The 27,869-nt window shown below is 45.4% G+C and overlaps 4 protein-coding genes across 11 annotated transcripts in view; 2 read left to right on the top strand and 2 right to left on the bottom strand.

Annotated features, from left to right (window-relative positions):
* Positions 1-12,043, bottom strand: part of GGNBP2 (gametogenetin binding protein 2) — a 32,792-nt gene extending 20,749 nt beyond the window's left edge. For 6 of the 7 annotated variants that reach the window (XM_052657661.1, XM_052657664.1, XM_052657663.1 and 3 more), the window contains exons 1-4: positions 11,905-12,043; positions 11,175-11,376; positions 3,080-3,160; positions 566-819 (exon numbers count right to left, since the gene is read on the bottom strand). In XM_052657661.1, the coding sequence (XP_052513621.1) occupies positions 566-819; positions 3,080-3,160; positions 11,175-11,267 (428 nt within the window). In that variant the 5' untranslated portion in view covers positions 11,268-11,376; positions 11,905-12,043. Of the gene's footprint in view, positions 1-565; positions 820-3,079; positions 3,161-11,174; positions 11,377-11,632; positions 11,662-11,904 lie in introns of those variants that run through there. The other variant, XM_052657662.1, reaches the window with a different exon arrangement.
* A 4,118-nt stretch (positions 12,044-16,161) lies between these two features.
* On the bottom strand, positions 16,162-19,572 carry PIGW (phosphatidylinositol glycan anchor biosynthesis class W). The gene is made up of 2 exons (XM_052658269.1): positions 19,508-19,572; positions 16,162-18,200 (listed from the first exon to the last, which is right to left on the bottom strand). Exon 2 carries the CDS (start codon positions 18,186-18,188, stop codon positions 16,677-16,679), a length of 1,512 nt encoding a protein of 503 aa, XP_052514229.1. The 5' UTR covers positions 18,189-18,200; positions 19,508-19,572; the 3' UTR covers positions 16,162-16,676.
* Positions 19,488-20,761, top strand: LOC128064815 (potassium/sodium hyperpolarization-activated cyclic nucleotide-gated channel 2-like). The gene is made up of 2 exons (XM_052657771.1): positions 19,488-20,260; positions 20,626-20,761. The coding sequence occupies exons 1-2, from the start codon at positions 19,488-19,490 to the stop codon at positions 20,759-20,761; spliced, it is 909 nt and encodes a 302-aa protein (XP_052513731.1).
* Positions 20,124-27,869, top strand: part of MYO19 (myosin XIX) — a 33,815-nt gene continuing 26,069 nt past the window's right edge. For both annotated transcript variants that reach the window (XM_052657947.1, XM_052657948.1), the window contains exons 1-5: positions 20,124-20,260; positions 20,896-21,053; positions 22,284-22,437; positions 27,048-27,186; positions 27,527-27,675. In XM_052657947.1, coding sequence (XP_052513907.1) covers positions 22,426-22,437; positions 27,048-27,186; positions 27,527-27,675 — 300 coding nt within the window. In that variant the 5' untranslated portion in view covers positions 20,124-20,260; positions 20,896-21,053; positions 22,284-22,425. The remainder of the gene's footprint in view (positions 20,261-20,895; positions 21,054-22,283; positions 22,438-27,047; positions 27,187-27,526; positions 27,676-27,869) is intronic.

Here is a 27,869-nt window from a genome sequence, read left to right as displayed (position 1 = left end):
ACTCCTCTGCTCAAAACCTTCCTCAATCTTCCCGTCTCAGAGTTAAGATAAAAGCCCTCAGCATAGCACCACATAATTAGGCCTCTCAGTGCTCCTCTGACCTCATCTTTTATTACTGTTCCCTTCATTCATCTGCCTCCAGTCACAATGGCTTCCTTACTGTTGTTCAAACATGCTGGGGAAACTCCCATCTCTGAACCCTTACCCTGCTGCCCTTTCTCTGCTTCACCCAAGTAACGACATGGCTCACTCCCTCACTCTACTCTAGCCTATATGCGATGTCATTTTATTAGAGAGGCTTTCCCTGACCACTCTCCATGTGAGTTCTACCCACTCATTCTCTCTTACTGGTTTGTCTTCATAACAACATTCTTGACAAAGTATGTATTTGCCTACTGCCTGTCTCTCCCTCAAGAAAAGAAACTTTACAGTCACTGGCACACAGAAGTTACTTGTGTTAAATCTGAACTCAAGCTTTGCCCCAGTCAAAGTTACAAAAAAGCTACCCACTGTCACTGAGTTTAAAATTAAGCAAATCCATTGTTTCCTAATTGATTATACTCACCCATGTACGTAAAATAATGTATAAAGCTTCTTTGCATCAGTCATGCAGCTTCGAGTTACAGACAGGACTCCCTTGGGGCCCACCGTCAGGGGTTCAAGGGCAGGATTTCCAGACTCCACAAGCTGGGAAAAGAGGCGTTCCACACTGCGACGACAACCCACACATGGCACAAGCTGAGAAAGTGCGCTCAAGACTTCACGTGATGTCACCACCATGGCAATACTTAGATCTTGTTGCTTAAGCATACTATGTCGCTGAGAAAAAAGGGGAAGAAAAATAAAGAAGAGTTCATAAAGGAAGACATAAAATGACTTTCACTACTCTTTCTGATTCCTTATCCTTGTGCAGTAAGTACAACCTGGGCAGGGCCTGCCATCTACCTGCAACTGAGTCAGGAAGGCAAGATGGGCCAGCCTTACCCATGCTGCACTGAGTTTATTCCACAACCCTTATACTGCCCTCCCCCGAGCCCAGTTTTAGAATCTCAAGTATAAAAAACGCTGCTTACGGACTTTCCCTGGTGGTCTAATAGCTAAGACCCTGAGCTCCCAGTGCAGGGGGCACGGGTTCAATCCTGAGTTGGGGAACTAAGATCCTGCATGCTGCACAGCACAGCTAAAATGAACAAGCGCTGCTTGGGATGCCAGGGCTGTGCAGTAGGTGACCAGCGCAGCAAAAAGAAACCCTGCATCTGGAAACCTAGTGTTCAGTCACTGTGTGTATCAGGCATAGCACTCTCACTTAAAACAAAAACCTTTAAAAGGAAAAAGAACAAAGACAGTGTAGCTTTACTATGTCTCCTTTTCAACCTTTAACCACACACTATGTTTAGCTGCATGAGTCAAGTTAGGATGGTGATCATGCAGGGCAGCAATTCTCAACCTGGAGCCGTGAGCAGGTGAGTTACCGATCAGTGGGAGAGAACAAGGCCCATTTCACCTATGGAGGAGCCTGCAGTGAGTGAGTCGGAGAAGGCAATGGCACCCCACTCCAGTACTTTTGCCTGGAAAATCCCATGGACGGAGGAGCCTGGTAGGGTGCAGGCAAGGGGGTCGCAAAGAGTGGGACACAACTGAGCAACTTTACTTTTACTTTTCACTTTCATGCACTGGAGAAGGAAATGGCAACCCACTCCAGTGTTCTTGCCTGGAGAATTCCAGGGACAGAGGAGCCTGGTGGGCTGCTGTCTAAGGGGTCGCACAGAGTTGGACACAACTGAAGCGATTTAGCAGCAGCAGCAGCAGCAGTGAGTGAGTAAACTGCTGGTGCATATGAATGTAGGGAAATGGACAAAAACTCCAGGAAATAACTTCGACTTAGCTGGAGCTATAGTTATACTACAAGTAATGTAGTGTAGTTTACCAATAATCCAGTTTACCAAAATAAATAAATAAAGGTGAGAAAGGTAACTCCCAAGAAGGATATTATCATATTTACCATTAACCTTTAATTCAGTTTTCTCCAAAAGTTGAAACAATTTTGAAATAAAGTAACCATTTATCTTCCTTTATACTGATCATATATATATTTACTATAATTGTTTTCCTCAGTTAAAAAACTTTGTATTGTGAATTTTCTGATTTTTATTTCTTTTTTAAATTTTATTTTTTTTATGGAAGTATAGTTGATATACAGTGTCATGCTAATTTTTGCTGTACAGCAGATGTTTATTTACAAAGCATCACACTGTCTAAAAATTAAATAGGACTGGGAGTTTGGGATTAGTAGCCACAAATTATTACATTTTTTAAAAGTCTTTATTGAATTTGTTACAATATTGCTTCTGTTGTTTATATTCTGGTTTTTTGGCCATGAGGCATGCAGGATCTCAGCTCCTCATTAGAGACAGAACTCACACCACACCCTTTGTATTAGAAAGTAAAGTCTTAACCACTGGACATCCAGGGAAGTCCCACAAACTATTACATTTAAAATGCATAAACAACAAGGTCCTACTGTACAGCACAGGGAACTACAGCCAATCTTCTGGGATAAGCCATAAAGGAAAAGAATATAAAGAATGTGTACATGTGTATCATCAGCCACTCTGCTGTACAGCAAAAATGAGCATGACACTGTATATCAACTATACTTCCATAAAAAAAAAATTTAAAAAGAATTAAATAAAAATCAGAAAATTCACACTACAAAGTTTTTTTTAAACCGAAGAAAACAATTATAGAAAATAACAAAGTTCTCAAAGAAAAGTTGTCTGTCCTATCTTTTAAAAACAAGGAAATTAAACTAAATTTAAAATTAAACCAGTGAAACTAACGCCTTATGGACATGTAAAATGGTAACACACCACCACCAAATCTTTCGCATCACAGGGATGTAAATGTAACTGGAGCCATAGTAAAACAAAGCAACCTCACTGAACCTTAAGACCTAAAGAGCCCTAGGTAAGATGAAATGACTGCTCACATCTGACTCCTTAAAACACACACACACATACATACACACACATGCTCATGCACACACACGCCATTTAAAACATTAATTTTTAAAACTTACCTGAATGAACTGCTTCAGTTGTGCACCATTATTTTGATGCCCATCAAGATTTAACACATTGTCAGGAAATTCCATCACCATCTTAATATGTAAAAGAATACAAATCAATTATTTTACCTTCTATGAAAGCACTGATACAGATTATTTTATAATTTCCTAGGACAGAAATAGACTCCCCTAAAGCCAGATTTGCTCCCTCCCACCTCCATCAAAAAGTTAAAAAAAAAAAAATCCAAATTACAGTTTTTAAAGCCAGAAATGGTATAGTCATTATAAGCAAGGGCACTGAAGTCAGGCAGACCTGAATTCAAATGCACTTTTATTATAATTTACAATTTATGTCACAATTCTGGGCAAGTTACTTAAGAAGTCTGATTTTCAGCTTCCTTATGTGTAAAATGAGATTAAGTAGTAACTTTTAATATCTCTTATAGAATGGGTTGTGAGGATTAACTTGTATTTAAAAATGTGTGTTGTAGTGGCTAATGAAAGCACTTAGTAAGTGAAATAACCTGATATCTTACATTAAAAATCCTGACATTTTCAGTTATTCCTCAGAGCTACAGAACACAGTAAATCTTATCATGTAAATAACTATATATACATATATGACTATATATATAATGACTTCACTTTACATATACACACACACACACAGATACATACTCAGAATAATACCTAACACAGAGCAAATGTTTGCTCTAATCATGAACGGAAAAAAATACACTGAAATACTTATTCAGTTCTCAAAATTCATTGCAGAGGATGAGAGAGATATAAAGCTTAAGGCTGTTTTGGGGTGTCAGACAATGGAAATCAGTAATCACCACATTTCACTGATCTGTGACACCACTAACTTCAAGGAATAACTTATGTACCACTAGGTACCACTAGGTAAGAACCATTGTAACTGGAAGATGTCATCAAATGAAAGAAGTATCCCAATTTTAGAGATTTTTTTTTTTTAATGTTCCAATAAAACTTTATTTGGCCCATCCCGATCAAGTTTAATAATGTTTAATAGATATTTTTAAAACATGAGTAATAGCAATTCCTCTGTAATAACAATTATACGTGAATTCCTTGTCAAGATCAGCAGCTTGTTCCTTTACCAAAAAAGTAAAGCCGCCCTCTGAGGACAAATGGCACGTGAGAGTGGTGAACGTCTCCTTTTCTTAAAATAAAAAAAGGAAACCCCAACACTTCATATTTACATATTTCCCACGTAAAACTCGGTCAGTACGGTTAATTGTTTTTAAATACAAGTTTCTAATGTGCTATAGGTTTCAATGTACAGATCCTAGTTAGCTGATTAGACTTAAGGTGCTGTTGAGGTGAGGGTGAACACAGCCTACGATCAACACTGGGGGATCCTCTGTTTACAGATCGGCTCCTATGGGCATCTCTGGGGGGAGCTGAACGCGGGTGGTGGAAACGGAAGAGCGTTTGCCGGGGACCGGACTCCATGCCTCTGCAGAGGGCCTGCCATGCTACACACCGTCCCCTGAGGCTCTGTGAACGCGTGCACATCTGGTTTGCTAAGTTACTTCAGTTGTGTCTGACTCTGTGCGACCCCATAGACGGCAGCCCACCAGGCTACCCCGTCCCTGGGATTCTCCAGGCAAGAACACTGGAGTGGGTTGCCATTTCCTTCTCCATAGAGATGTTAAATATGAAAAAAGTATGCCTTCGAAACAATGAAATAAAGTAACACATTTATATCTTAACTAGAGCATTGTTAAATGTATCAAACATACTATGCTAGGACAAACTTCTATTTCCAGGTGACAAGGGCCACAAACTCCTACACACTGAAAGAGTGAAGTCAAGACCAAGAGACCATGTGAGGCAAAAACTAAAAAACCCACTCAGCTGAACGTGATCTTAAAAACATACTTTCCTTCACCAACCAGCATCACAAAGACCTGCTTCTTTAAACAAGTGACCACTCTTTCCCCTCCACATCAGAAATGAGAGCCTAAACACGTGCTTGTTCCAACAGTAAACAGAGGACTAAACAATCACGGCAAGTATAAACAACAGATATAAGACCTTTTCTTGATTTGTGAAGAGGGGACTACTGGATATGTGTGCGAGAAAGGCAAGTAGTTACTAAGGATGGATGCAAACACCTATTCAACAATCCAGAGGACTTGAGTGTATTTTACAGAACCAAAAACTGCATGTACAATATGATTCAAATTTTCATGTGTGTTATCTTCTTACAGAAAAAGAAAATATGTATTAGATGTGGCTATCTCTAGGTGAAAAGATAGATGACTTTCCCAAATGTATTGTAACACACATACACCACTTATTACCAGGGAAAGAGCCAGTGTTCCTTATTTCCAATTCTATATTCATCATATCAAGTTCAGAGATATGTTCATGCTTCCATCTCAATAGCTTTTACTATGCTGGAAGTTTCTTCTTCCATACATATAGACTGCATGTCCACAGCTCACAGTTTTACGATCAATTACCGAATTTTTAGGCTAACCAACTTGTCACCAGTTTTTGGTGTCTTATCCCCAAAGACTGACAGTAATAATAATAAAGACATTTAACATAGCTTTATGTATACTAGCCTTTGTTCTGAGCACTGTCATATATTAACTTTGCCAACAGTACAAAATAAAATTGGTTACTAGTCTTAACAATCCTGGTATTAGAAATCCTGGCCCATAAAAACTGAAAAAAAGAACAGTACAATTAACTCACATGTTCTCTGGAATCACCACATGGTTTAAAACACAAATAAATTTAACTCATCAAGCCATAAAAAAAGGTACAGGATAAACCATGTAACTCACTAGAACACTGCAAGTCACTCCAATATACCATTTAAACAATTAATACTTTGATTTACATTTTCACTTGCTTGATACATCATTTCACCACATATTACTTGCCACCATTAAAAAGAAAACAACTGAGACAATTACCTATACTATTTTAAAATCAAAGTTATTTAATTTACCAAATCAATGCCTCACCAGTTCATAGGTGAAATCCTAAATTCTGACTCTGTATAAGTAAATTATTTTTATTCTGATCAACTATATTTTATTGTTTTAATAATTAAAGCAGAGGACTGAGAGCATACCTATATATTAAAATCTACATGCTGACCTTTAAAATACATATGTTTATAAAATTTAATAGGGGCTTCCCTGTGATAAAGAATCCGGCTTCCAATGCAGGAGACACGGGTTCAATCCCTGATGCAGGAGGATCAAGCCTCGGGCCAACGAAGCCTGTGTGCCACAACTACTGGCCCTACGCTCTAGAGCCTGGGAGCTGAAACTGCTAAAGACCATGCACCCTACAGTGTGTGCTCCGCAAGAAAGAGAAGCCACCGCAAGAAGAAGCTTGCACACTACAACCGAAAGTAGCCCCAGCTTGCCACAACTAGAGAAAAGCCCATGCAGCAATGAAGACCCAGCACAGCCATAAGTAAGTAAAATTTAATGAATAATACCTAATTCTCGAATCCTTTTCAAAAAGTCGATAAAGAACAGGCTTAAAATTTTTGAAACAAAACCCTCATTTCCAACCGTTTCATTTTTACCTAACTAGTACCTAAATGTAAAGATCAAGTATATTACTGTGTCTTTCCTGTGTTTCACTGGCTTGAACACTACTAAATTTTCTCTTGTACATACACAACTGAGCTTCTGAGCACGCATGCACACACTCACACACACGTTCAATACCGCCCCAATTAGAAACTCCATGCTCACAGTAAATAATTATTGTCCTTGCCTTTCCCTTACAACAATGGCTTTTTACTTGTTTACTGGCCAATCACTATATCCTCTTCAATGATGACACCAAAATAAGAAAAAGGGAAAAAATAAAAAGAGGAAGATAAGAGGACAGCAGAACTATTTTCCCTCATTCTTTAAAATCACTTCCCTGACTTATTCTTCAGATTCTAGGTTACCCAAAGGAAGACACTCACGTAAAGTACTTCAGGTGTGGTCTCACAGAGGAATCATTAGTGTCTGGTTCATGATGAGGTTGCCTATCCCTAGGCTTGCCAAAAATAGAACAAGTCATTGTCCTGCAATTACTGCTTTATAAAGTTTATTGAATCCATTACCCACTGTCACTCTTAAGTACCTGTCCTGGTTTCTCCTGATCACAAATAATCTGTTCCTAGCGCATTCTCACAAGCTCTAATCCAACAATACTGTTTGTATTTACTAAAAATCCCTGTCCTTTTAGTTTTACTTTTTTACTTCTTCATCTTCACAGCCATCTGTAACATCTATCACCTTTGGTAAATTAAAAACTTAATCAAGAATTTAAAACAGGCAAATTTCCCTGGTGGGCCAGTGGTTAAGACTCTGAGCTCCCAATGCAGGGGGCACAGGTTCGATCCCTGGTCAGGGAACTAAGATCCCCCGTGCCATGACACACATGGCCTAGCCTAAAATATAAAATAAATAAATAAAGATCTAAGTTGTTTTTTTTTTTTTTAAAGCAAACAATACTAAACTTCTAACTGATGCTGACTACCTAATCCTCAAGAGGATACACTACATTTAAAGTCTCAAAAACCCTTATCAGAGCTTCTAGTCCATTTAGATTGGTTTGAATTAGGAGGGTAAACTGTGTTCCACATTGTACTAACTTGACAGTATGTATCAAGAATTTTATAGAAGATTTTTATCCTTTGATCCAGTAATTTTCCTTTGAAAAGCCAGAAAAAATTGTTAATGCAAAGTTTTATGCATTATTCATATTCTTAAGAATGTTATTCATAGCAAAAACTAGGACCACCTCTACGCCCAACAAAGGAGGAATGATTACATCCTGGAATGTCATACAACACAGTATTACAAGGCCATTAACACTGCTTAATAACAAGAGAAAATGTTCTCAATATTACATTCAGTGAGAAGAAGCAAGATATGAAGTGTTACAGAAGATGACATATCTCAACTCTGAATCTGTATGTTGCTATGATGGGAACTACACGAAATGCTGCTCTATAATCTCAGCTATCTCTGGGAAGCAGGGTAAAGGATAATTTGTTTTGTTTTGCAACTATTTTTCAAGATTATATTATAAGGAGTATATATTTTGACTATTAATTCCTTCTAAAAATACTTTAAAAACGGTAATTCTTCAAAGAAAGTGTGTTAGCCACTCAGTGTTGTCCTCAACCCCATAGACTGTAGCCCACCAGGATCCTCTCTGTCCAGAGAATTATCTAGGCAAGAATACTGGAGTGGGGTGCCATATCCTTCTCCAGGGGATCTTCCCGACCCAGGGATCGAATCTGGGTCTCCTGCATTGCAGGCAGATTCTCTACCATCTGAGCCACTAGGGAAGCCCCAATTCTTCAAAGATGTCTTTAAAATAAAATCTGTATTCTGTCCATCTGCTATTCTATAATTCTAATAACACTGAAAAGCATTTTGGCTACACAGCATACCATTTTCCTAAATATTCCACCAGTTTACTTACTTGGGATTTTTCTCAAACACACCTATATCAGCACTGTACTCACGTACTCAAACCCACTGAACTGTCATGAGTCTTTTAAATGTGGCTACAACATACCACATAAAAGAGGCTACTTCCTCATCTACAAGCTTGTTAATTTCATTTTACAGATCCAACTTAAAATCGCTAGTTTACCTCAGACTAGAGGTTTTGGCTTCTGCAAAAATAAATATTTGTAACTGACTGTAAACATTACAACTAGACTTAACACCTAGAAGTTAACAAGGTTCTAAGACTTGAAATAATCACACGTTTCCTCAGTGGATTACCTATGGAGTCTAGGAACAAAGATCAAACCAAAAGTTACCTTCAGGGATACAATGTCATCAAACTATCAATGACCCAGTGCTGAGCATAACCCTCTGTTACAGGCTTGCTTCCTCCCTCTTCCTCAACAGGTGTTTGCTCTACACTCTTCCTTTAAGTAGTGTCTGGTAGAACGGTTCTGAAAAAAACTTGTTTCCCTAAATATGATGGACTCTTGACAAGATTTTACACAAACCAGCATTCAGTGACATATGTAAGTTCCATAACAAAGCAATGGAGAGTCCCACTCACTTCCTAGTGATAAAAACCCTTCCAGAGTAAAGAAACATTAAAAAAAAAAGATGCTACTTAAGATACTTAAATTAAGCAAGCCTAAATTTTATTTGCCTGGGTCACAAGTCCACCATACAATAAAAGCAAAACTCTACTGCCAAGTCAGTCCAATCCCAACTTCCCTAGAGAAGTAAGTACAATAATAAATCACAGCGCAGGTTACATCTTTTTCTAAGGAAAATTTTGGAAATTCATTTAGAAGAGAGTTTAAAAACACCCAAAAGTTGTCTATTTTAAAAAACTATTTAATGGATATATCAGTGCCACGTCCATATTAAAGGTAACTCTGTGAACATAAGGAGAGACTCATAAGTGTCTTAAATTTTTGTAAATACTCAAATCTTAGGTTGATTTCCCCTGTTTTGATAGTATACACTCAATAGTAACCTTATGTCCAAATTTTTTTTTTAACTTCAAAGATTATTTAGGACAATAAACACAAAAGATTGATAACAAACTATATGCTCTAGAAAAGTATCTGTGGTGAAGGGAGAGAAAAGAAAGAAAATTATCAATAAATGAACTCATATTAATTTTCAAATTGAGAAATCCTTCATTTAATTTGATCTGAGTGCTAATTTTTTAAAAAACACTTTTTAAAATACAAGTCCTTTATACTTTTACTGCAAAAAGTGCAGAAATCATGACCAAAGCATACAAGTACACTTTCTTATGAAACACAAAGTCTATGTACCTTACGTGAGCCCAATCATTCTTTTTCCATGAAAAAATTTTAAAAACGCACTTAGGTAATTATATGCTTTCATTTAAAAAGTTCTAACAAATTAAGTCATTCAATAGCTCTTCTAATGCTTTTTAAAGGTACTGCAGCTCAATCAAGTGTTAATTGAGACTGGCAAACAGAAAGCATAGAGTGACATCTCTACAATGACTTGCATTTTACACAAAATTTGAAAAAAGTTCAGTAGGTATTTGCAAAAAAGAAATTCAGGAACAAAACACACCAACCACCTTTGAAAAGGAAAAAAGGCAAAGGCGGTATGATGAAGACACTTAGTTAAACCTTATCAAAATGCAAATGTATAATCCAAAGCTTCAGCATCATCAAAATGCACATTTCAAGATTCTCAGAAAAGGTCCATTTCATTTCTTAAGAAATTGTGACAAGCGACTGCACTCATTTCCTGTTCAGATTCAAATTTCTGCCATTTCCTTCTTAAGGAAACACTACAGCAACCCAGGGCAGAGGGTCTGTAATGCCGTACCACCATCAACTCTAAAAAGGGTAACTACTCAGAACTGGGGTTGACATTCAAGATGAGCCATCAGCCTTTTATAATGCCCTTACACATTCAATATTGTGGCTTCCTTAGGAAAAGCTATCTGTAAATTAAAGAATCATTAATGCCAAGAAAGCCCGTTTTGAAGAGTCATGGCCTAGCAATACAATCATTTCCAACAGTTTTAATGGACTAGGCATATTGAGACTCTAGCGAAATCAGATCCTTTTAGCGGGATCTTTCCTGTACAAAAGCATGTCACCCTGCCCTCCGTAATTATGCTTTAGGGAGTGAGAGCTGTAGTATTAAGCTAGAAAATAGACAGGTAGCAGTGCAGCTGCGACATTTCCAGGTAATTAAGCCTCCCCGAGGGGAGGTGGTTTCTGTAAGGGATAGGCCCTGGACGCCCGAGATCCTTCAGCCCCTCTCCAAGGAGCTTGCTTTGGGCAAAAGCACCGTCTCCGAAAGGGAAAGGGTGAAGGAAGAGAGTGGCAAAGGAGGGTAAGAGCCGGGGAGAGGGGCTCTCACTGCGGGTGGAGCGCCAGCCTAGGGGCCCGCGGACGTTACCAAACGACCCACTGCAAAGGCGAGTTTGTGGGGCCTGCCGGAGAGAAGGCCTCGCCTAGGAGTTGCAACACACTCTTTTCTCCAGTGCGCAGCGCTCGGCCTGGGGGAGGGGGAGGAGGGGAAACAGCTGCCAGGGGAGCGGCGAGCCCGGCCCGGCCCGGCCCGCTCACCGTGAGGGTGTCGTCTATGTAGAGGGGAATCTGCCTCCTCTCGAAGGGGAATTCCTCCTCCCCGTCCCTGCACACTGCCACCAGTCGCGCCATCGTCCCTGACGCTGCCGTTGCCACCGTCACCACCTCCTCCCAGCTGCTGCTGCTGCTGCTGCCGCCGCCGCTCTTGCCGCTGCCGCTGCCGCCTCCTCCCAGCTCCTGCCTGCAACAGCCAAACCCCGCGAGCGTAAGCACCCGCCGCCGCGCAGCACTTTCGCCACGGGGTGGAGGCGGGGGGAGAGCGAGAGCAGCAGGAGGGGACGGGAGAGCTGGGCTGCGTTTCCCATCACCCGATTCCACACGCGCTCAGCCAATCAGCGGCGAGCAGCGCGGGGACCCGCCCCCTCGCGCCGTTCTCCCCACCCCCCCACCCAGCCCGCCGGCCTCCAGTCAGGGTCCAAAGGAGAGGCGGAAGGGACCTGGCGGCCCCGGGGCTTCCCCTAGCCGGTCAGCGTAGTCCCAGCTCTAGGACGCCACCCCCAGCTTCCGCTCCTCAGCCCACGGCCCGCCGCCCGGAAGCCCTCAGCCCACCCCCCCATACAGCTGACCCCTTCTCCCCCTTTAAGGGCGCGCCCCGCCCCATCAGTCCCCTGGGCTGCAGTTGCCCAGCGCGACCCCGCCCCTGGGAGGGGTCGACCCCGCCTCAGCTCTGCGGAGTCCGCGGGGGAGGCACAGACCCTCCCCTCCTCACCCTTCTCGGAGGAGGCCTCCCGCTTCTGACCTTCACCGCTTGCGTGGTCGCCTCCCTGACCCCCCACCTCGGCTCCCCGTTACCGGCTGACGAGGCCCGCGTCGGGGCCGGCCTGGGCGGGAGCGCGGCTCAGAATGCCGTTTCCTCTCCCGGCTCAGTCAGCCGCTCGCGCCACGGGGGAGTGGGGGAGGGAGGGTGGGGGGGATGTGGGGAGGGTGGGGCGGGGCAGGGCCGAGCGAGCCGGGCGGGGCCCCGCCTCCTCTCGCGAGACTCCAGGCGCGCTCCAGGATCGCCCCTTTCGAAACCCCGGCGGAGGGGGCGGGGTGCTCCCCCGGCGGTCTCCTGACGCGTGACCTGCGCCCTCCCCGGAGTCTAGCTACTCAAATAAACCCGAAATAGGGCTGTTAGGAGGGGTGAGTAGGCCTCCGCTCAGTCCTCTGCTGTGTGGGGCCCGGGAACCGCCCTGCCGAGGGCGGAGGGGAGAAGGGAGCGGAGCCGAGGGGACTCTGCCGAGGGTCGGGGCCCAGTGAGGACTTGGGTAAGTGAAGTGAGGGGGAGCTGAGACTTTTCAAAAGCAGTGAGAGCAAAAGGTGGGAGTCGGGGGAGGGGAGACTAGGCTGGGTTTCCAGGCCCTTGACGCCGCTTTCCCTGACCCCCTGGTTCTTCAGAAGCTAGGCGCTTTCCAGACTCATTGAGATCCCTCCGGGAGGGGCAGAAAATATATTAAGTGCTGACAGTTTTTTGTTGTTACACTGTGCAGATAGTGGCTTGTGTACGCGTCCTGGGCAGAGAAACTTCTTGGGTCCGGTTAATATTAACCTAGAGACTCAAACAGGACAACAGTTCCCTTGGGCAAAGTGCTGGTGCTGGCCAAAGGCCTTCCCCTCTGATCCTCTTCCGAGAATCTGAGCTACCGACAAGACAAATTCATGCACACTCTGCGTGCCATCGTGTACTCGGTTCTTACCTTGAAGGCGTTAGAGTCCTGTTTGTAAAGCCAGTATAGTTGTCGAGATTTTTTTGCCTGTGAAAAGTCTTGACGATTTTAAGACTCAATCCATCGGATGCTCTTACAACTAACTGATCCTGGTGATCTGTATTTCCTGGTAGAATAGGCTAGAGCTGTGATACTGACTTTAAAAAGTATTTTGGTCATCACATGAAGTCTTAGAGATTCGCAACAAAAAAAACCCATAGTGCATGCAACCCCTTAGCCATGTTGACTTATGACATTGTGTGGTCACTGTTAGGGTAGGTGACATAATAAACTGGAAGAACCATTGTTCAGTCCCAAAGGTGTGATTATCCAGTAAGTATTTATGTCCTTAGCCATGTTAGAGCAGAAGAGTGTGGTCTTTAGCTTAAATTCAATAGGCATATAGGATTGCATGTAAGTTCTGACAAATTAGACTCCATAGCCAAAATACGGACAGTTTTAGAGAATTTTGTGTTTTATGTAAAACATCCCTAAGGAAAAAAAAAAAAAAAATAAGGTGGCTTCTAAAATCTGAAAGTGCTCCTATAACGACTGTCAATTAATGTACCTATGTTATACCTTTCAAACTTTCCTTGGATGATGGTTGGCAAAGGACATTGAAAATACAAGTTCAATGTATAGGTGTTAATTTTAATAACTTTCATGACTGAGTACACACTGGGGACTAGCAAAGAGTATTCACCTTGGGGGTTTAAATCTAAGTTTAAAAAAAGGCATTAAAACTCAGATATAAAACTTAAAATGAGGAGACTACAGCAATGTCTAAATCTGAGATTACTTCCCCTGATTTGGATTTGTCTTCTAGATCCACTGAGCACACTGTGTAGTATCTTTGGACAATGTTTCACATACTATTTAATAATGCACTTCTTATAAGGCTAAAAAGTTAATTTGCTTGATAAATTGCTCTTTCTCAGGGAGGTCCCTGGGTGCTACAAATAAGACAAAATCAACATTTGAGGGGAAAATGCTTAGCAAATTACCTCACTACAAAACAACTTTTTAGTATCTTTAACCTTGTATCTTCTTCATTTTAGAGCGGGCATTCATTTTTTTCACTATTGGTCTGCAGCTATATTTAGCTGAAGCAAATATTATATTTAGTGCTACAGCAAATGTTTCATGACTAAGGATCTGCCTTCAGAGAGCTTATCTTTGATAAAACGATTACATTTTTAAAAGAGCCAGTTGTTGCCTTGTTAAATTTCAATACTGGCATTGTGAAGGGCAAAGCTGAAAATTTTTAAAAGCTAAGAAAAAGCAGGCAGTTAACAACAGAAGACCTTTTGCTGGTACCTCATAAGGAACAGTTGGTGCGATGGAGATGCGATATCGTATCACATTCTCCATAAAAATACCATTCTTTTTCTTCTTTGGCAGGTCCACGATGCGCGAGAAGCCAAGGGCAAAACTCAGACATGATGAGATATGACTAGTCTCCAAGCTACCTGGGTTTAAAAGCAATAAAGGATACTGATTTGTTCCTTATATTCCTGTATTCATAGACGAATTCCTAGGGAGCAAAGTATGTTCTTATTTAATTTACACAACATACTGGACAAGGTGCTCAATAAAAATAAAACATTGTCATCTAATGAACACAAAACTATTAATGCATATGTAGTAGACATCCCCAGTTTATAATAGTGTAAAATTAAAGTCATGGGAATGAGTCACTTTCTGAAGGTCACAGATAAGTCCTAGACTAGATTATATTCTTTCTTTTCCCCTCTCTTCTCTGTCCTCAAAAATTGATAGTTGAAGATTAAAATACCTACTGTTGTTTTCACTATAATAACCTCATTGTTTTATGTGGTACTAAAATCAACAGCAAAATCTTATTACTTAATTTACCACAGTTGTCCAGATCTGAGTATCTGTGAATTGGGTTTTCTTTTTCATGACCTGACAGTGGGAGGTTCTATTGTATCTGTCAAAAATAGGGACAGATTTTCCCCATTATAAGAAAATTTTTAAAGGAAAAATAATGTCCACAAGTTAAAATAGAAGCCCCTTGAGGGCAGGGTGTTATTTTCTGTTGTTTCCCCAGCACCTGTATCTAGCACATTGGAACTGAATAAATATTTATTTAATGATCTCTTTCTCTTCTGTAAACTAAAATCAGATTGGTTTATTATTTTTTATGAATGTAATTTCATTAACTTTCTCTTCCATGACTTTCCTAATTGGAGGTACTTTCCTAACTGGAGGTGGGAAAAACATATAGTCAGAGAAGGCGATGGCACCCTACTCCAGCACTCTTGCCTGGAAAATCCCATGGACAGAGGAGCCTGGTGGGCTGCAGTCCATGGGGTCGCTAAGAGTCAGACACAACTGAGCGACTTCACTTTCACTTCATTTTCATGCATTGGAGAAGGAAATGGCAACCCACTCCAGTGTTCTTGCCTGGAGAATCCCAGGGACGGGGGAGCCTGATGGGCTGCCGTCTATGGGGTCACACAGAGTTGGACACGACTGAAGCGACTTAGCAGCAAAACATATAGTACATTTTGTTCTTAGTTATGATTCAGTGTCTATAATTGGCAGACTTACTGAAAGATATTTAAGACCTGGGACAAGAAGCAGCAGACCAATTAGACAGATGGTCATTAAGTCACCAAATACTTTTTAAATTACTATTTTAATGAGAACGATATGGTTAGAGCCTCTCAGCCCTCCTAAAATGCTTTGAACACAACAGGAAAACCAGTCACCTTTGCTAGTCGCTTAATTTACATACTATAATCTTGGTTAAATTTCAAGTCTTCCTTATTAATCAGAAATAAAATCTAATCTTTTGTTTTTATAGCAACATAACTATTCAATATGTTGACTTTTTTAAGGGGGAAATTTCTTTCAATAGATTACCTCCAAATATAACTAACTGTAGTTAGCAAGGATAAAATGCTACCTAAGCACTAAATTAGTCCTCATCAACTTAAGAAATTTAAACTCATTGGTAACAATAGTCATGTTTGCTGTTGACCCTCTCCCTTACTAGCATCTGACCCTCTGCTCCCTAGACACACAAACACTAACTCTTCATTCCACCCATCGACTCTAGCTCAAAAAAAAAAAAAAAACAATTTAACCATCTGTGGGCCTGGCAAGCTCCTGGGGTCAAAAAGAGTTGGACACCTGAGCAACTAACACATTCTTCTTTGGAGCATTTAGCTGTTTTATGATCTTTTAAGTATTTGACTTTAAACATTGCTTTCTTATACCGAGTCTTTTTTAAAGATTAAAATTGAGCAGTACTGTTGGCAATCCCACAACTGAGATATTTTAATGTAAATATTATAAAATACATACAATAGAAAATACAGAATGGTAATAGGTGATACAAGACAGAAAGTAAAAGGGGCTTTCCTGGCAGTCCAGTGGTTAAGACTCCCCACTTCCACTGCAGGGGACAAAGGTAATCCCTGGTGGAGAAACTAAGATCCTTCCTCCTTCTGTCCCCCCCCCAAAAAGATATAATGTAAGAAATCCTCCTTCCTACCCTCCAATCTTCCAGTGTCACAACTGTAAACACAACAGCTTCTTTAAAATAACTAAAATTTATAGGTATTCTAACAAGTCATAAGGCTTTGTTTCTTCTATATTGATTTGTTTTACATAGTGTTGACATACATTTAAAATATTAAGCATCACTACTGTTAAAGCAGGAATAAAACTTTAACCCTGGATCGATAGACGCCCGTTTTCTTCACATTTTATATTTATTCTTCCTCATTAACATAATATTGCTCAAAACACATACTACCCCTATTGATCACCAAAATTTTATTGTCTTATCTTGCAAGTGTAGCACATATATAATTAAGCAGTTGGTGAACATGTAGAGATTGAGCAGGCACAAGGCCCACGGGGTACTGCTGTGTAATGTATCTATGGAAAGGTTGACTAGACCAGTTGTTACATTTGACAGCAAGAAAAAAAGTAACTGGTTTCTGTTCATTGCTGTGATTAAACAGAGAGTGGGTTCCTTTCTTTTGGCTTCAGAGACTATGGATTCCAAATGCTTTTTATTTGCAGTGGGTGACTGGATAAGTTTCCAAGAACATGGTACTGCTGCCTCTTTAATTACAAATTTGGCAAAACTCAAAATTATATCACCCAGTAATAAACTACTAAGAAGGATCAGGCAAGAAGCAACTATCCAAATACAAAAAGCTAAATTGGCCATTCTTCGAGATGCTACTTCTACATTTACCTGAACTATGTAAAGTGAAATGAAGAGGCCAATAGCTGTCAATAGAATACAGTATGCTACTTTTATCCAGTCTTTGATATGTGACCTTTCTTTAAGCACATATAACCCTGTTTGAACACCAGCCATGTGTACTGCCACGTACCCCAAGACAGAGATGATTCCTTCTCGGTTGGCATTTAAGAAACCAACCCTTGTGCCACTACCATCAGTGCCATACAAAATTAAACTTTTCAAGGGGGTAAAATCAAGGGCTAGCTGGTATAATGCAGTAATGCTGATGGCTACAATCCAGGATTTATTTAGGGGAAAAATAATCAAAAGCAGTGATGTTATCAATTTCACAGCTATTAAGGTAAAGAAAAAGTTCCAGTGAACACCATACTCAGTTAAATGTTCCTGATAGTCTATGGATTTTATAGCAACTAATCGCCCCATTCCTAGGAAAACTAATGGCCAAAGAGAGTACAGTGACTTTGTAGGATAACAAAGTCTGGAGCCTTTCGTATATTTTCTCCTAACCTCTGGAGAAACCATTGCAGACCCAAAAATAAAGCCCCCTACTCCATAATCCATTGCTCCTGTCCCGTAGAGCTCGGTTTTGGCATATCTTCTGGGAAACAGTGGGAAGTCCACAGCCAAAATCGCAACAGCAGTAAAGGCACTGTTGACAACACGGAAACAGGAGATGGCTGGAATGTGTTCTGATTCTAGATTGACTTTCAAAAATTTCTCACAGATTTTCTGGAAAGGCATTCTGGCATAGCAAGTTCTTCTGCAGTATATTTCATAGAGCAGCCCTGCCCCAAGGATAATTGCAACAAGATACTCGAGGAGGACAAATGAAGAGAAAATGGTCAACGTGGTGACCAGGGGAACTATCAGGAACGCAAAGTCAACCAAGAATCGAGTCCTCGAGTTATGTGAAGAAGAACATAAGTGCTGTGAGAGAATGATCAGGAGCCCTCTACACAGGACGCAGAGTGCAGGCAGGCACAAGCCCTCAGTGATCTCCAGCACGCTCGTTCCATTCTGGTTACTGACAAAAGCTTCCTTCATCTGCTTTTGAGACATTTTTTCTTCTTCCTGTGAAAACAAGAGCAAAGGGATGCATTTGTGAAAAGCAACCTTTCTGTGGGATTGGCATATAGATGCACCTGACTGGATTTTACTTATTCCTGAATTTCAGAGCAGAATCTAGGACTTGAGATTCCCCTTCCAAGGATTGTTGGAAGAAGCCTAATATATGAAGATAAGGATGTCCTACTAATAGAATGAAATTACTGGTTAAAAAGCTTTAGCTGGGACTTCCCTGGTGGTGTAGTGGTTGGGAGTCCACCTTAAGAGTGCAGGGGACATGGGTTCGATCCCAGGTCCCAGAAGATTCCACATGCCACAGGGCAGCTAGGCCTGGGCCACAAGCACTGAGGCCGGACACGTCCTGAAGCCTGTACACAACAAAAAGAAGCCACTGCAGTGAGAAGCCTGGGCACCCACAAGTAGAGAGCAGTCCCTACTCTCTGCAAAGAGAGAGAGCCCTCCCACAGCAAGGAAGACCCAGAATTGCTAAAAAATACACACAGTACATTGTCATGAAAATAATGTAATGAAAGTTAAACACACCTAACTAATGATTTCCAGTGTACTATGAGGGGGGAGGAGAAGGCGATGGCACCCCACTCCAGTACTCTTGCCTGGAAAATCCTATGGGCAGAGGAGCCTGGTAGGCTGCAGTCCATGGGGTCGCTAGGAGTCGGACACGACTGAGTGACTTCACATTCACTTTGCACTTTCATGCATTGGAGAAGGAAATGGCAACCCACTCCAGTGTTCTTGCCTGGAGAATTCCAGGGACAGAAGAGCCTGGTGGGCTGCCGTCTATGGGGTCGCACAGAGTCGAACACGACTGAATCGACTTAGCAGCAGCAGCATGAGGGGGGAGGAGAAGGGACGCGGAAAGAGAAGGTGCTTAAAGTACACTTTGGATTTGGGGGCCTCAGTTTCTGTCCCGAGCCTCTCTCAACCTCCTGCCTCCAGCACAAAATGCGAACCCTCCAGGGATCTCCCGAGCTCCCCAGGCTGCTTGCTCCTCACCTCCTTTACAAGGTGTAGGTAGAGTGGAAGGGACGCTAATCACGAAGGAGTAGGGACCGTAAAGTATATACTAGTGTTAATTGTTTTAAGGTTACAAAACTCCTCTACGCCCCAAGTCCATGTCTGAAAAGCGGCACACGGGAAGCGCACATCAGTCAGTCAAACAAGAACCACCCCGAGAATGCATGTTTGAGGGATGGCCTATCGGGACCCAATCACCCGAGAAGAAACCTATCTGAACCGGCTGGCCTTTTAAAAACAGCTCTTTTCCTGACAGACATGCGCGCCGGTCCTCATACCTCACGTGCTCCTGGGGTTTCGGCGCCCCGCGGCAGAGGGCCGCGTCACTGGGCTCGAGAGCCCGGACCCCGCCGCCGCGGGAAGAGCGGAAGCCCGCCACTTCCGCCTCGCGAGCGGCGCTTCCGGCCGCGATGGGGCGGGGCGGCCCGCGCTCCCAGGCCCCGCCCACCGCGCGGCCCCGCCCGGAAGGGTGCCCGTTTCCCACGCCCCGCCTGTTCCCCGCGCGCTTCCCTCCCGGTCCCCGGCTCAGCCAGCCCAGGTCCTGACTCCGTGACCCGGACCGCTAGCAAGACGGTCTGTCAGAGGCGCCCGGGCGGAAACGGGTCCCGCACCCCACCACTGGCCATCAGACCCCGCGGCGAGCGTCAGGGCGCCCGGTCTCCCGGCGGGGAGACCCGCAGTCCCGCGAGGGCCCCGGGGCCCCTCCGTCCCTCCCCGCTCCCTCGCACCTCACCGCGGGCTCTACAGTACACAGTCCCGGAGCAAGCCCTCGTCTCCAGATCCCGGCGTCCCGGGCGGGCCACGTGCGCCCGGCTGTCGCGCGCCCCGCCCCCGGGGAGGAGCCGGCCGGCTCCCGGCCACTCGGCCCGAGGCCCGGCGCCCGCAGCCTTCCCGGCGCCTCCCCGGCCGGCCCCCGCCCCGCGCCCGCCCTCCGCCGCGCTGGCCCTTCCCGCCGCCTCACCCGGCCCGCCCGTCTGTCTTTCCAGTCTGGCCGGGGGGCCGCACGCTCGGCGGCTCGGGCCGTGCGACCGGTGAGTGCCACCCCGCAGCCGGGCCCGAAGGAACCGGGGAGGCCAGCGGGCCCCCGCGGCGCTGGAGAAGGGGGCGCCCCTCTTTTCCCCTTTCCAGAGCGCGGGTTCACTTCTTTGCCCTTTCGTTTTTGACCCTCTCGTATCCCAGGAGGAGGAAGCCCGGCTCTCTGCCTTTTGCTCCAGGACGAGGACCCTCCGGGGTCACGCCTCACCGTGCCGGCAGGGGCGGCCTAGGGTGCAGGGAGGCCCCACTCCCGCTGCGCGCCTCTCCCCGCCTGGAGACCTGGGGGGGGGGGGGGGGGGCCAGGGAGGCTTGCAGACAGCCGCGCCCTTGGCTGGGGGGTCACGTCCACCTTCTCGAGAAGGACGGAGTGTCCCCGTGCCCAGTGTTTCCGGAGCGGCATCCCAGCCCTGGGCCCGGCGGCAGCTCGCCGGGACCGGGAGTGCCCGGTTCCCGCCGGGAAGCTGCGGGCGGGGCCTGCCGGGCTCCCGGGACCCTAACCCTGCCAGTCTCGTCTGCCCGGAGGCTGGAGGAGGGGGGCGGGGGGAGGGAGGAGTTGATAATCAGGTTGCCACTTGCCTTGCCCTGCCTAGGGGCTTTCATCTATTCATCCCTGTCTCCCTCCTGCCCACAGTGGTCACGCCCTTTTCAGAAATTCTCGGCTGGTAATCGCGAAGCCGACAGGGAGCAAGAGCTGGGGGAACCTGGAGAAAACCGCTTCCATCTGACTTGATTCTGGCAGGAAGTGGGCTCCGTATCGTAGTAACCAGCATTTGCCAAGCGCTCTCAAAGGTACTATCTCGTTGATCCTTAACTCGGCCTTGTGAGATCTGGGTATTAGTAGTCCTTTTTGCAAAGGAAGAAACGGAATAAGGCTTACATAGGTCCTGTGAACTGCATTTTTGAGGGGTTGTGGACTCTGGATTCTAACTACACAACCTGCTGTATTCCCCTCTGATCCCCTCTCTTAAGATGAGCTTTCCATTGAGGGAACTTTGTTGGCCTTGAGTCTCCGGAACCCTCTGCACAGCTGTCGCCTGGATGGGGTACAGTCAGTGTCCAGAGTGAATCTGTCCATCCCAGTCTTGATGCCCTCCTCTGCCTACATTATCCTTTTTCCTGTTTTCTTGGAGGTCCCTCATTCCTGAGTTCTTTCAAAGGCTTAATGTGTTCAGAGCCTCAAGAAAGTTTCTCCAAGGTCAGTCCATTACCAGGACCCCTCATCCTCATCCCTCCTTGCTGGGGATGTGTGGGGCCTGAAAATTCTGTCATTCACAATTTTTCAGAGATTGGCCCAAACCCAGCCTCACAACACCCCCCTCTCAGATGGATTCTCCTCCTCCAAAAGCTTGGCCTTATTAATGCTGACACTGAACTGTTCCACCTGATCAGTGCTCCTGAATGGGTCATCCATCCTTCTTACTAACAATGTTTCTCCTCTAAATGAATATTCAGATTTGGACTTTGTAGAGTGTTTCACCTGATTGACCTTCACAGCTGCTCCCTGCAAAGTAGCTTTTATTATCTCCATTTTCCAGATGAGGAGTGAAGGCAGGCAGGGAAGGTGAGGTGGCTGAGCTATGAAAGGTGAAGGTGAAAGACTAAGCTATGGTTTCTGTCCCACACAACCGCTTTCCTGGGATGTCAAGAATTGACTCCAGCCTTCCTGCCCCACTGAATACTGGCTGTACTAAGGTGGAATATTTCTGTGTGCCCGAGAGGCTTCTCTGCCTTCCAGTGTCCTCAGCCTCCATGGCACACTGACCCAGAAAATTTGCAGCCCCACCCCAAGCCCTGTAGTGAAACTGGCCCTGAAGGAACCCCAGGAGGCTCTGGAGGCTCTTGTAAAAGTTACCTTCGTTCCCTAATTGGCAGGGAGCAGGACAGAGTCTTCCTCTCTGCCCAGGCTCGCCCTGGGTGTCATTTTGGTTCCTGATGCTCAGTGGGAGGAGCAGGACTGAGTCACCTTGGAGAAACCCTCATCACCTGTATGCGGCCCTTATCATCTCTCTTCTACCACAGGCTCTGGGGTGGCTCATCTCAGAGATTCCTTGGGAGCTGAGCCCTTCGCAGGATCCATGCCCCAGCCTGTGCACCCATGACCAGGTGGATAGCATTCCATGTACCCGTGACCCAGAATCCTGGCTGACCACACTGAAGCAGGATGCTCCAGCAGGTAAAGTCCTCACCCTAAGATAACCCAGACCCTCAAGTACCTAAGGCAGCTCCGCCTCTTTCGTTTACCCGAATGATGCTTCCACTGCCCTGACCTGGAAGGGAGGGAAAGACCCCTTCTTTTCTGTCTTCAGAGAGGCACCTTGGTGCCTTTTGTCTGTTGCTGAGAAGCTCTTCCCGATACCTAATTTGAATATCTCCTGTTGTGGTTTTTAGCTCTTTTCCCTAGGATGGGGTGTTTTGGTGACCTTACAAGCCTGAACCTGTGAGGGAGTCCTGAGAGATGCTCCTCACAGCCTGAATTGTAAAGACAAGTTGGAAGCCTGGGGCTTCTAAGCGGAGGTGTTCTTTAAAGCTGAGCCTTAAAGAAGTAAGAATTGAGACTTCCTCGGCAGTCCAGTGGTTAAGACTTACACTCCCATCGCAAAGGGCACTGGTTCAACCCCTGGTTGGGGAACTCAGATCCTACATGCCACATGGCCCAGCCAGAAAAAAGAAAGAGTAGGAATTAGTCAAATGGAGAAGGAAAGTAAGCAGTCCAGGCAGAGTCAGCCTGTGCAGAAATGTGGGAGAAGATGACCTATGTGGAAATAGACAAGAATTCTGATGAATGGATCACAGGGAACATGGGGGGCTGCTAATGGGATGGATGTGAAACCCGCCCTTGACTGCGGGCCTCTGCCGCTAAAGGCTCCTATGGCCCCGGGCCTGCAGGATTCCAAATCACCCTTCCCTGTGGAGCCCCACCTCCTACCTATATCATCCTTCACTTGCAGCTCTTGGTCCGGAGAGAATGCCAGATATTAGCTGAATTTTAATTTACTGAGTGTTGCCGTTGGACCATGAAGAAGGAAATGGCAACCCACTCCAGTATTCTTGCCTGGAGAATCCCATGGACAGAGGAGCCTAGTGGGTTACAGTCCATGGGGTCGCAGAGTCGGACACAACTGAAGCAACTTAGCAGCAGCTGCAGCAGCCATTGGGCCAAGGCAGATATTTAAGATGATTCCTGGACTAGTGGAGTCCCAGGCGAGTAAGGCAGGATAACTGAATGTGAAGTCAGCCAGCCTCAAGGGAACCCTGGCAGACTCTGCTGCTTGACCTCTTAATCCTTTGGCTCGTGAAACAGGCTTGAAAGCCAGAGAGAAGCAGGCAGGACAGCTGCCTGCTCCAGGCTTTTTTTTTTTTTTTTTTTTTGCAGAGGGAACTTTTTTATTGTCCATTTTTAACTTCTTTGTCATTTAAAAAACAGTCATGTTTATCAGGGCTTCCCTTGTTGGCTCAGCAGTAAAGAATCACCTGTAATGCAGGAGATGACAGTTCGATCCCTCGGTTGGGAAGATCCCCTGGAGAAGGAAATGGCAACCCACTCTAGTATTCTTGCCTGGGAAATCCTATGAACAGAGGAGTCGGTCAGGCTGCAGTCTGTGGGGCCACAAAAGAGTCAGACGTGACTTAGCAACTAAAAAACAACCACGTTTATCGTAACTATACTAGCAGCTCCTCTGTATTGCACTCTTGATGTATAGTGAGCACTATACCAAGCATTTTGCACATATAATTTTGTTTAGTACTTGAGAAGGATACAGTGTTACATATCCAATGCCATTATATCCCCATTTTGAAGATAGGGCTCAGAGCAGTTAGGTGACTTACTCAAGGTCATGTTCATTACAATGATGTGGGAAATATAGATAAGCAAAAAGAACATTACAATTACCCATAATTGTACTGCCCATAGATAACTGACATTTTAAAGGATATCCTAGATTTTTCTCCCTAAAAATTTTTAAAACATTTAAAGATATCATTCTCTTTGTAACCTGCTTAATTCAATTGTAAGGAGGTAGGTTAAAGCGTCTGCCTCCAATGCGGGAGACCCGGGTTCGATCCCTGGGTTGGGAAGATCCCCTGGAGAAGGAAATGGTAACCCACTCTAGTATTCTTGCCTGGAGAACCCCATGGATGGAGTAGCCTGGTAGGCTACAGTCCATGGGGTTGCAAAGAGTCAGACATGACTGAGCAACTTCACTTTCACTTCACTATAATTTAAGGTGCTATTTGGACGCTTAGGTTTTTTTGTTTGTTTGTTTTGCAATTGTAAATGTTTCTATATACGCAGAACATTCTTATGGCCTTTACATAGTATCATGTTCTAGAAGAAGAATTGCAGGGTAGTTTTAAGGCCCTTGGTATGAAAAGTGAAAGAACGTGAAGTTGCTCAGTCCGTGTCCGACTCTTTGCGACCCCATGGACTGTAGCCTATCAGGTTCCTCCGTCCATGTGGTTTTTCAGGCAAGAATACTGGAGTGAGTTGCCATTTCCTTCTCCAGGAGATCTTCCCGACCCAGAGATTGAACCTGGGTCTCCCACACTATAGGCAGACGCTTTATCATCTGAGCCACCAGTATCTTATTGCCTAATTAGAAGAGCTACTTTTTAACAGAATAATAATAGCAAACTTTTGGTGGCAGAAACCAGATGTTTTTTCTAAATACTTCATGTGCTTGTTAGCATCTATGAGATCTATCACTACTACCACCATTCCCATTTTACAGATGAGGAACATTGAGGTGCAAAGAGACTAAGAAACTTACATAAGATTCTGTAACTAGGACGTGGTGGAATCAAGAATCAAACCCAGGCAATCTAGCTTTCAAGTCCAACTCAAGAACCATGATACTCAGCTGCCTGTCTGGTTGGATCAGATCTGTTCATAAATTATGGCTGGGTGTGAGTGATTTCCTTTTTCCACTAGGGTAGAGGGATTTCCATGGACACAGTCACGCTCTGACCTCAGCAGTTAATCCTGGAGATAAGAGTCTGCCTTGTGCATGCATTGTGGTGGGCCTGAGTTCAGAGAACAGGTAGCATCTTTGGAAGGAAGCTTATCACTGGGCCTCTCAAGTGACACTTGCCACTTTTGTTGGAGATTTTTGAACTCTAAGGTTCACTGGTCTCGTTAGAAACCTGCACATAGGAACTCCCGTGGTGGTCCAGTGGCTAAGAATCCACCTGCAGGGGACAGGTTTGATCCCTGATCCAGAAAGATTCCATATTGCCACGGGCGACTAAGCTCTTGAGCTGCAACTGAAGATCGCTTGCCCCAGAACCCATGCTCGGCACCAAGACAAGCTGCTGAAAGGAGAAGCCTGTGAACCCCAACTAGAGAGTAGCCCCTGCTTGCCGCAACTAGAGAAAGCCTCTGCACAGCAGTGAAGACCCAGCACAGCCAAATAAATGAACAAAAATTTCCAAAAAAGAAACCCGCACATGTTATATCACATCCCCTTCCTCCAAAAGCAGATTTCAGCCAGGTTACTGCCTGCTCCGCACACCTTCCCTGCAGCCCCCTGGGAGAAGAGAGAAGTGGGATCACAGGAGGAAAGTGGGGAGAAGTTACGTAAAGCGTTGGTATCAGGGATGGGCAAGGGAGAGGCAGAGACGGCCTCTTCCCCCTGGTGCTTGTTCTTGACCTCATCTGCTCTCAAGTAGACCAGGGCAGCCAGAGCTAATTAATTAGCCAGGCTAAATTCAGTCTCCAGAGGCAGGTGATGAAGGCATGGTACTACCTCACCGCTGATTTTTCACCTCAAGCTGATAGCGTCTCTTTCGAAAAAGGCCCAAACCTTGGTTCTTTCCCTTCGCGGTACCCCCCCACCTCGGGCCTCACCCCCGCCAGCCCAGTAAGGCCGGGCACTGACTCACCTGAAAGCTGGAGTGCTTGGCAGAGGAGAAGGGATCACATGTATTGATTTCCTGAGTACATGCTTCCCTGATGGCTCAGCGGGTGAAGAATGCGCCTGCAGTGCGGGAGACACAGGGAATGAGAGTTTGATCCCTGGGTCGGGAAGATCTCCTGGAGGAGGGCATGGCACCCCACTCCAGTACTCTTGCCTGGAGAACCCCATGGACAGAGGAGCCTGGAGGGCTACATTCCTATGGGGTCACAAAGAGTCGGACATGACTGAAACGACGAACACTTCCGCTTTGAGTACATTCTCTGTGCCAGGCACCAAGGGCTTTGCGTGTTTGCCCCCAGCATTTATCTATTTGGCTGCATCAGGTCTTGGTTGCTGCATTCAGGGTGTTCATTGCATCGTCTGGTGTCTTTCCTTGCAGCACAGAATCTCTGGTTGTGGCAGGTGCAACACTAGGGCTCTCCAGGTGTGGCCCACTGCGTCCAGAGCACACAGGTTCGATAGTTGTGGCTTGTGGGCCTAGATGCTCCGCAGCAACGTGGGATCTTAGTTCCCCAACCAGGACTCAAACTCGCATCCCCAGCGTTGCAAGGCAGATTCTTAACCACTGCTTCACCAGGGAGGTCCCCAACTAAGTGCTTTCCATATCTCTTTCTTGTTTTTCTTCCAAACAACCTTGTGAGTTGATTCTGTTTTCCTTTATTTACAAAGAAAGAAACCGCCACTTAACCTCAGAGAGGTTAAGAAGCTTTTGCAGGCTCACAGGTCTAGTAAATGGCGGAGGTACAATTTGAACAACCAGATCGTGATCCCAGAGGCCGGTTTTCTATCTCCAGTACAAGCCCTCACCCTGACGGAGCTGCCGGCCGGTCTGAGTCCCCGCACTTCTGGTCCTGTTTTTCCCTCCCAGGTTAACGGCCACAGTTCAGGCTCTGCTGCCCACAGCGGGGAGTCCCTCAGGGAAGACCTGCAGGAGTTCCTGGGCGGGGAGGCCCCACTGCAACAGCTCGATGACCTCACCAAGGTGAATCCTGTGACACTGGAGACAGGTATGCCTCCTCCTCCCACCCCACCCCACCCCAGAGGGGTGCGCCTTCTCCCAGAGGGTATTCAGTTCCGCTGCCTCGGGCCAGACCGGACATGGACAGCCAGGTGGGCTGCTCCAGACCCCCGCCTGGCGGCTCCCCCCAGGCTCCCCAACACAGGCTTTGCTCCAGATGTGGGGTTCATCTTAATTAGATCTTTCTCATACCTGCTCATCAGGGAGAGGCTGGGATCTCATGGCTCTTGGCTAATTGCGGAGGGAACTCTGGTAGGTGGGGTGTTGGTCTGTACATGTGGCTATGTCTCCATCTGAGCCAGAGTTTGCTAACAGCACCCCTGCCTCAGTCCTGAGGTGTCTGCAGGCCCGGTACACGGCTGACACATTCTACACCAACGCCGGCTGCACCCTGGTGGCTATGAACCCCTTCAAGCCTGTCCCTCAGCTCTACTCGCCCGAGCTGATGCAAGAGTACCACGCTGCGTCTCAGCCCCAGGTGAGACCCCCTGCTTCCGAGGGAATCAGGGCTCCCCCTCCTCCCCGCAGGCACCTGGCAGCTTTGCTGTCCTAATCTGTGTCTTCATCAGCCGTGCTGTCTTTCAGAGTCTACTGGGGCGGTGACCTGCCCACCAGAAGCTCACAGAAGTTTGGACACATGCCAGGAGGTGCAAAATGAGAGAGAAAGCAGTA

This window comes from Budorcas taxicolor, chromosome 19 (genome assembly GCF_023091745.1).
Source record: "Budorcas taxicolor isolate Tak-1 chromosome 19, Takin1.1, whole genome shotgun sequence".
Taxonomy (NCBI): domain Eukaryota; kingdom Metazoa; phylum Chordata; class Mammalia; order Artiodactyla; family Bovidae; genus Budorcas; species Budorcas taxicolor.
The sequence above is the reverse complement of the archived record's forward strand: the minus strand, read 5'-3'. Positions and strand labels throughout refer to the sequence as shown.

Coding starts and splice junctions, on each gene's coding strand:
- LOC128064815 (XM_052657771.1), top strand. CDS start 19,488: ATGCGCGCCGGTCCTCATACCTCACGTGCTCCTGGGGTTTCGGCGCCC. Junction 20,261..20,625: donor CGGCTCGGGCCGTGCGACCG/GTGAGTGCCACC, acceptor CTTCTCGAGAAG/GACGGAGTGTCCCCGTGCCC.
- PIGW (XM_052658269.1), bottom strand. CDS start 18,188: ATGTCTCAAAAGCAGATGAAGGAAGCTTTTGTCAGTAACCAGAATGGA.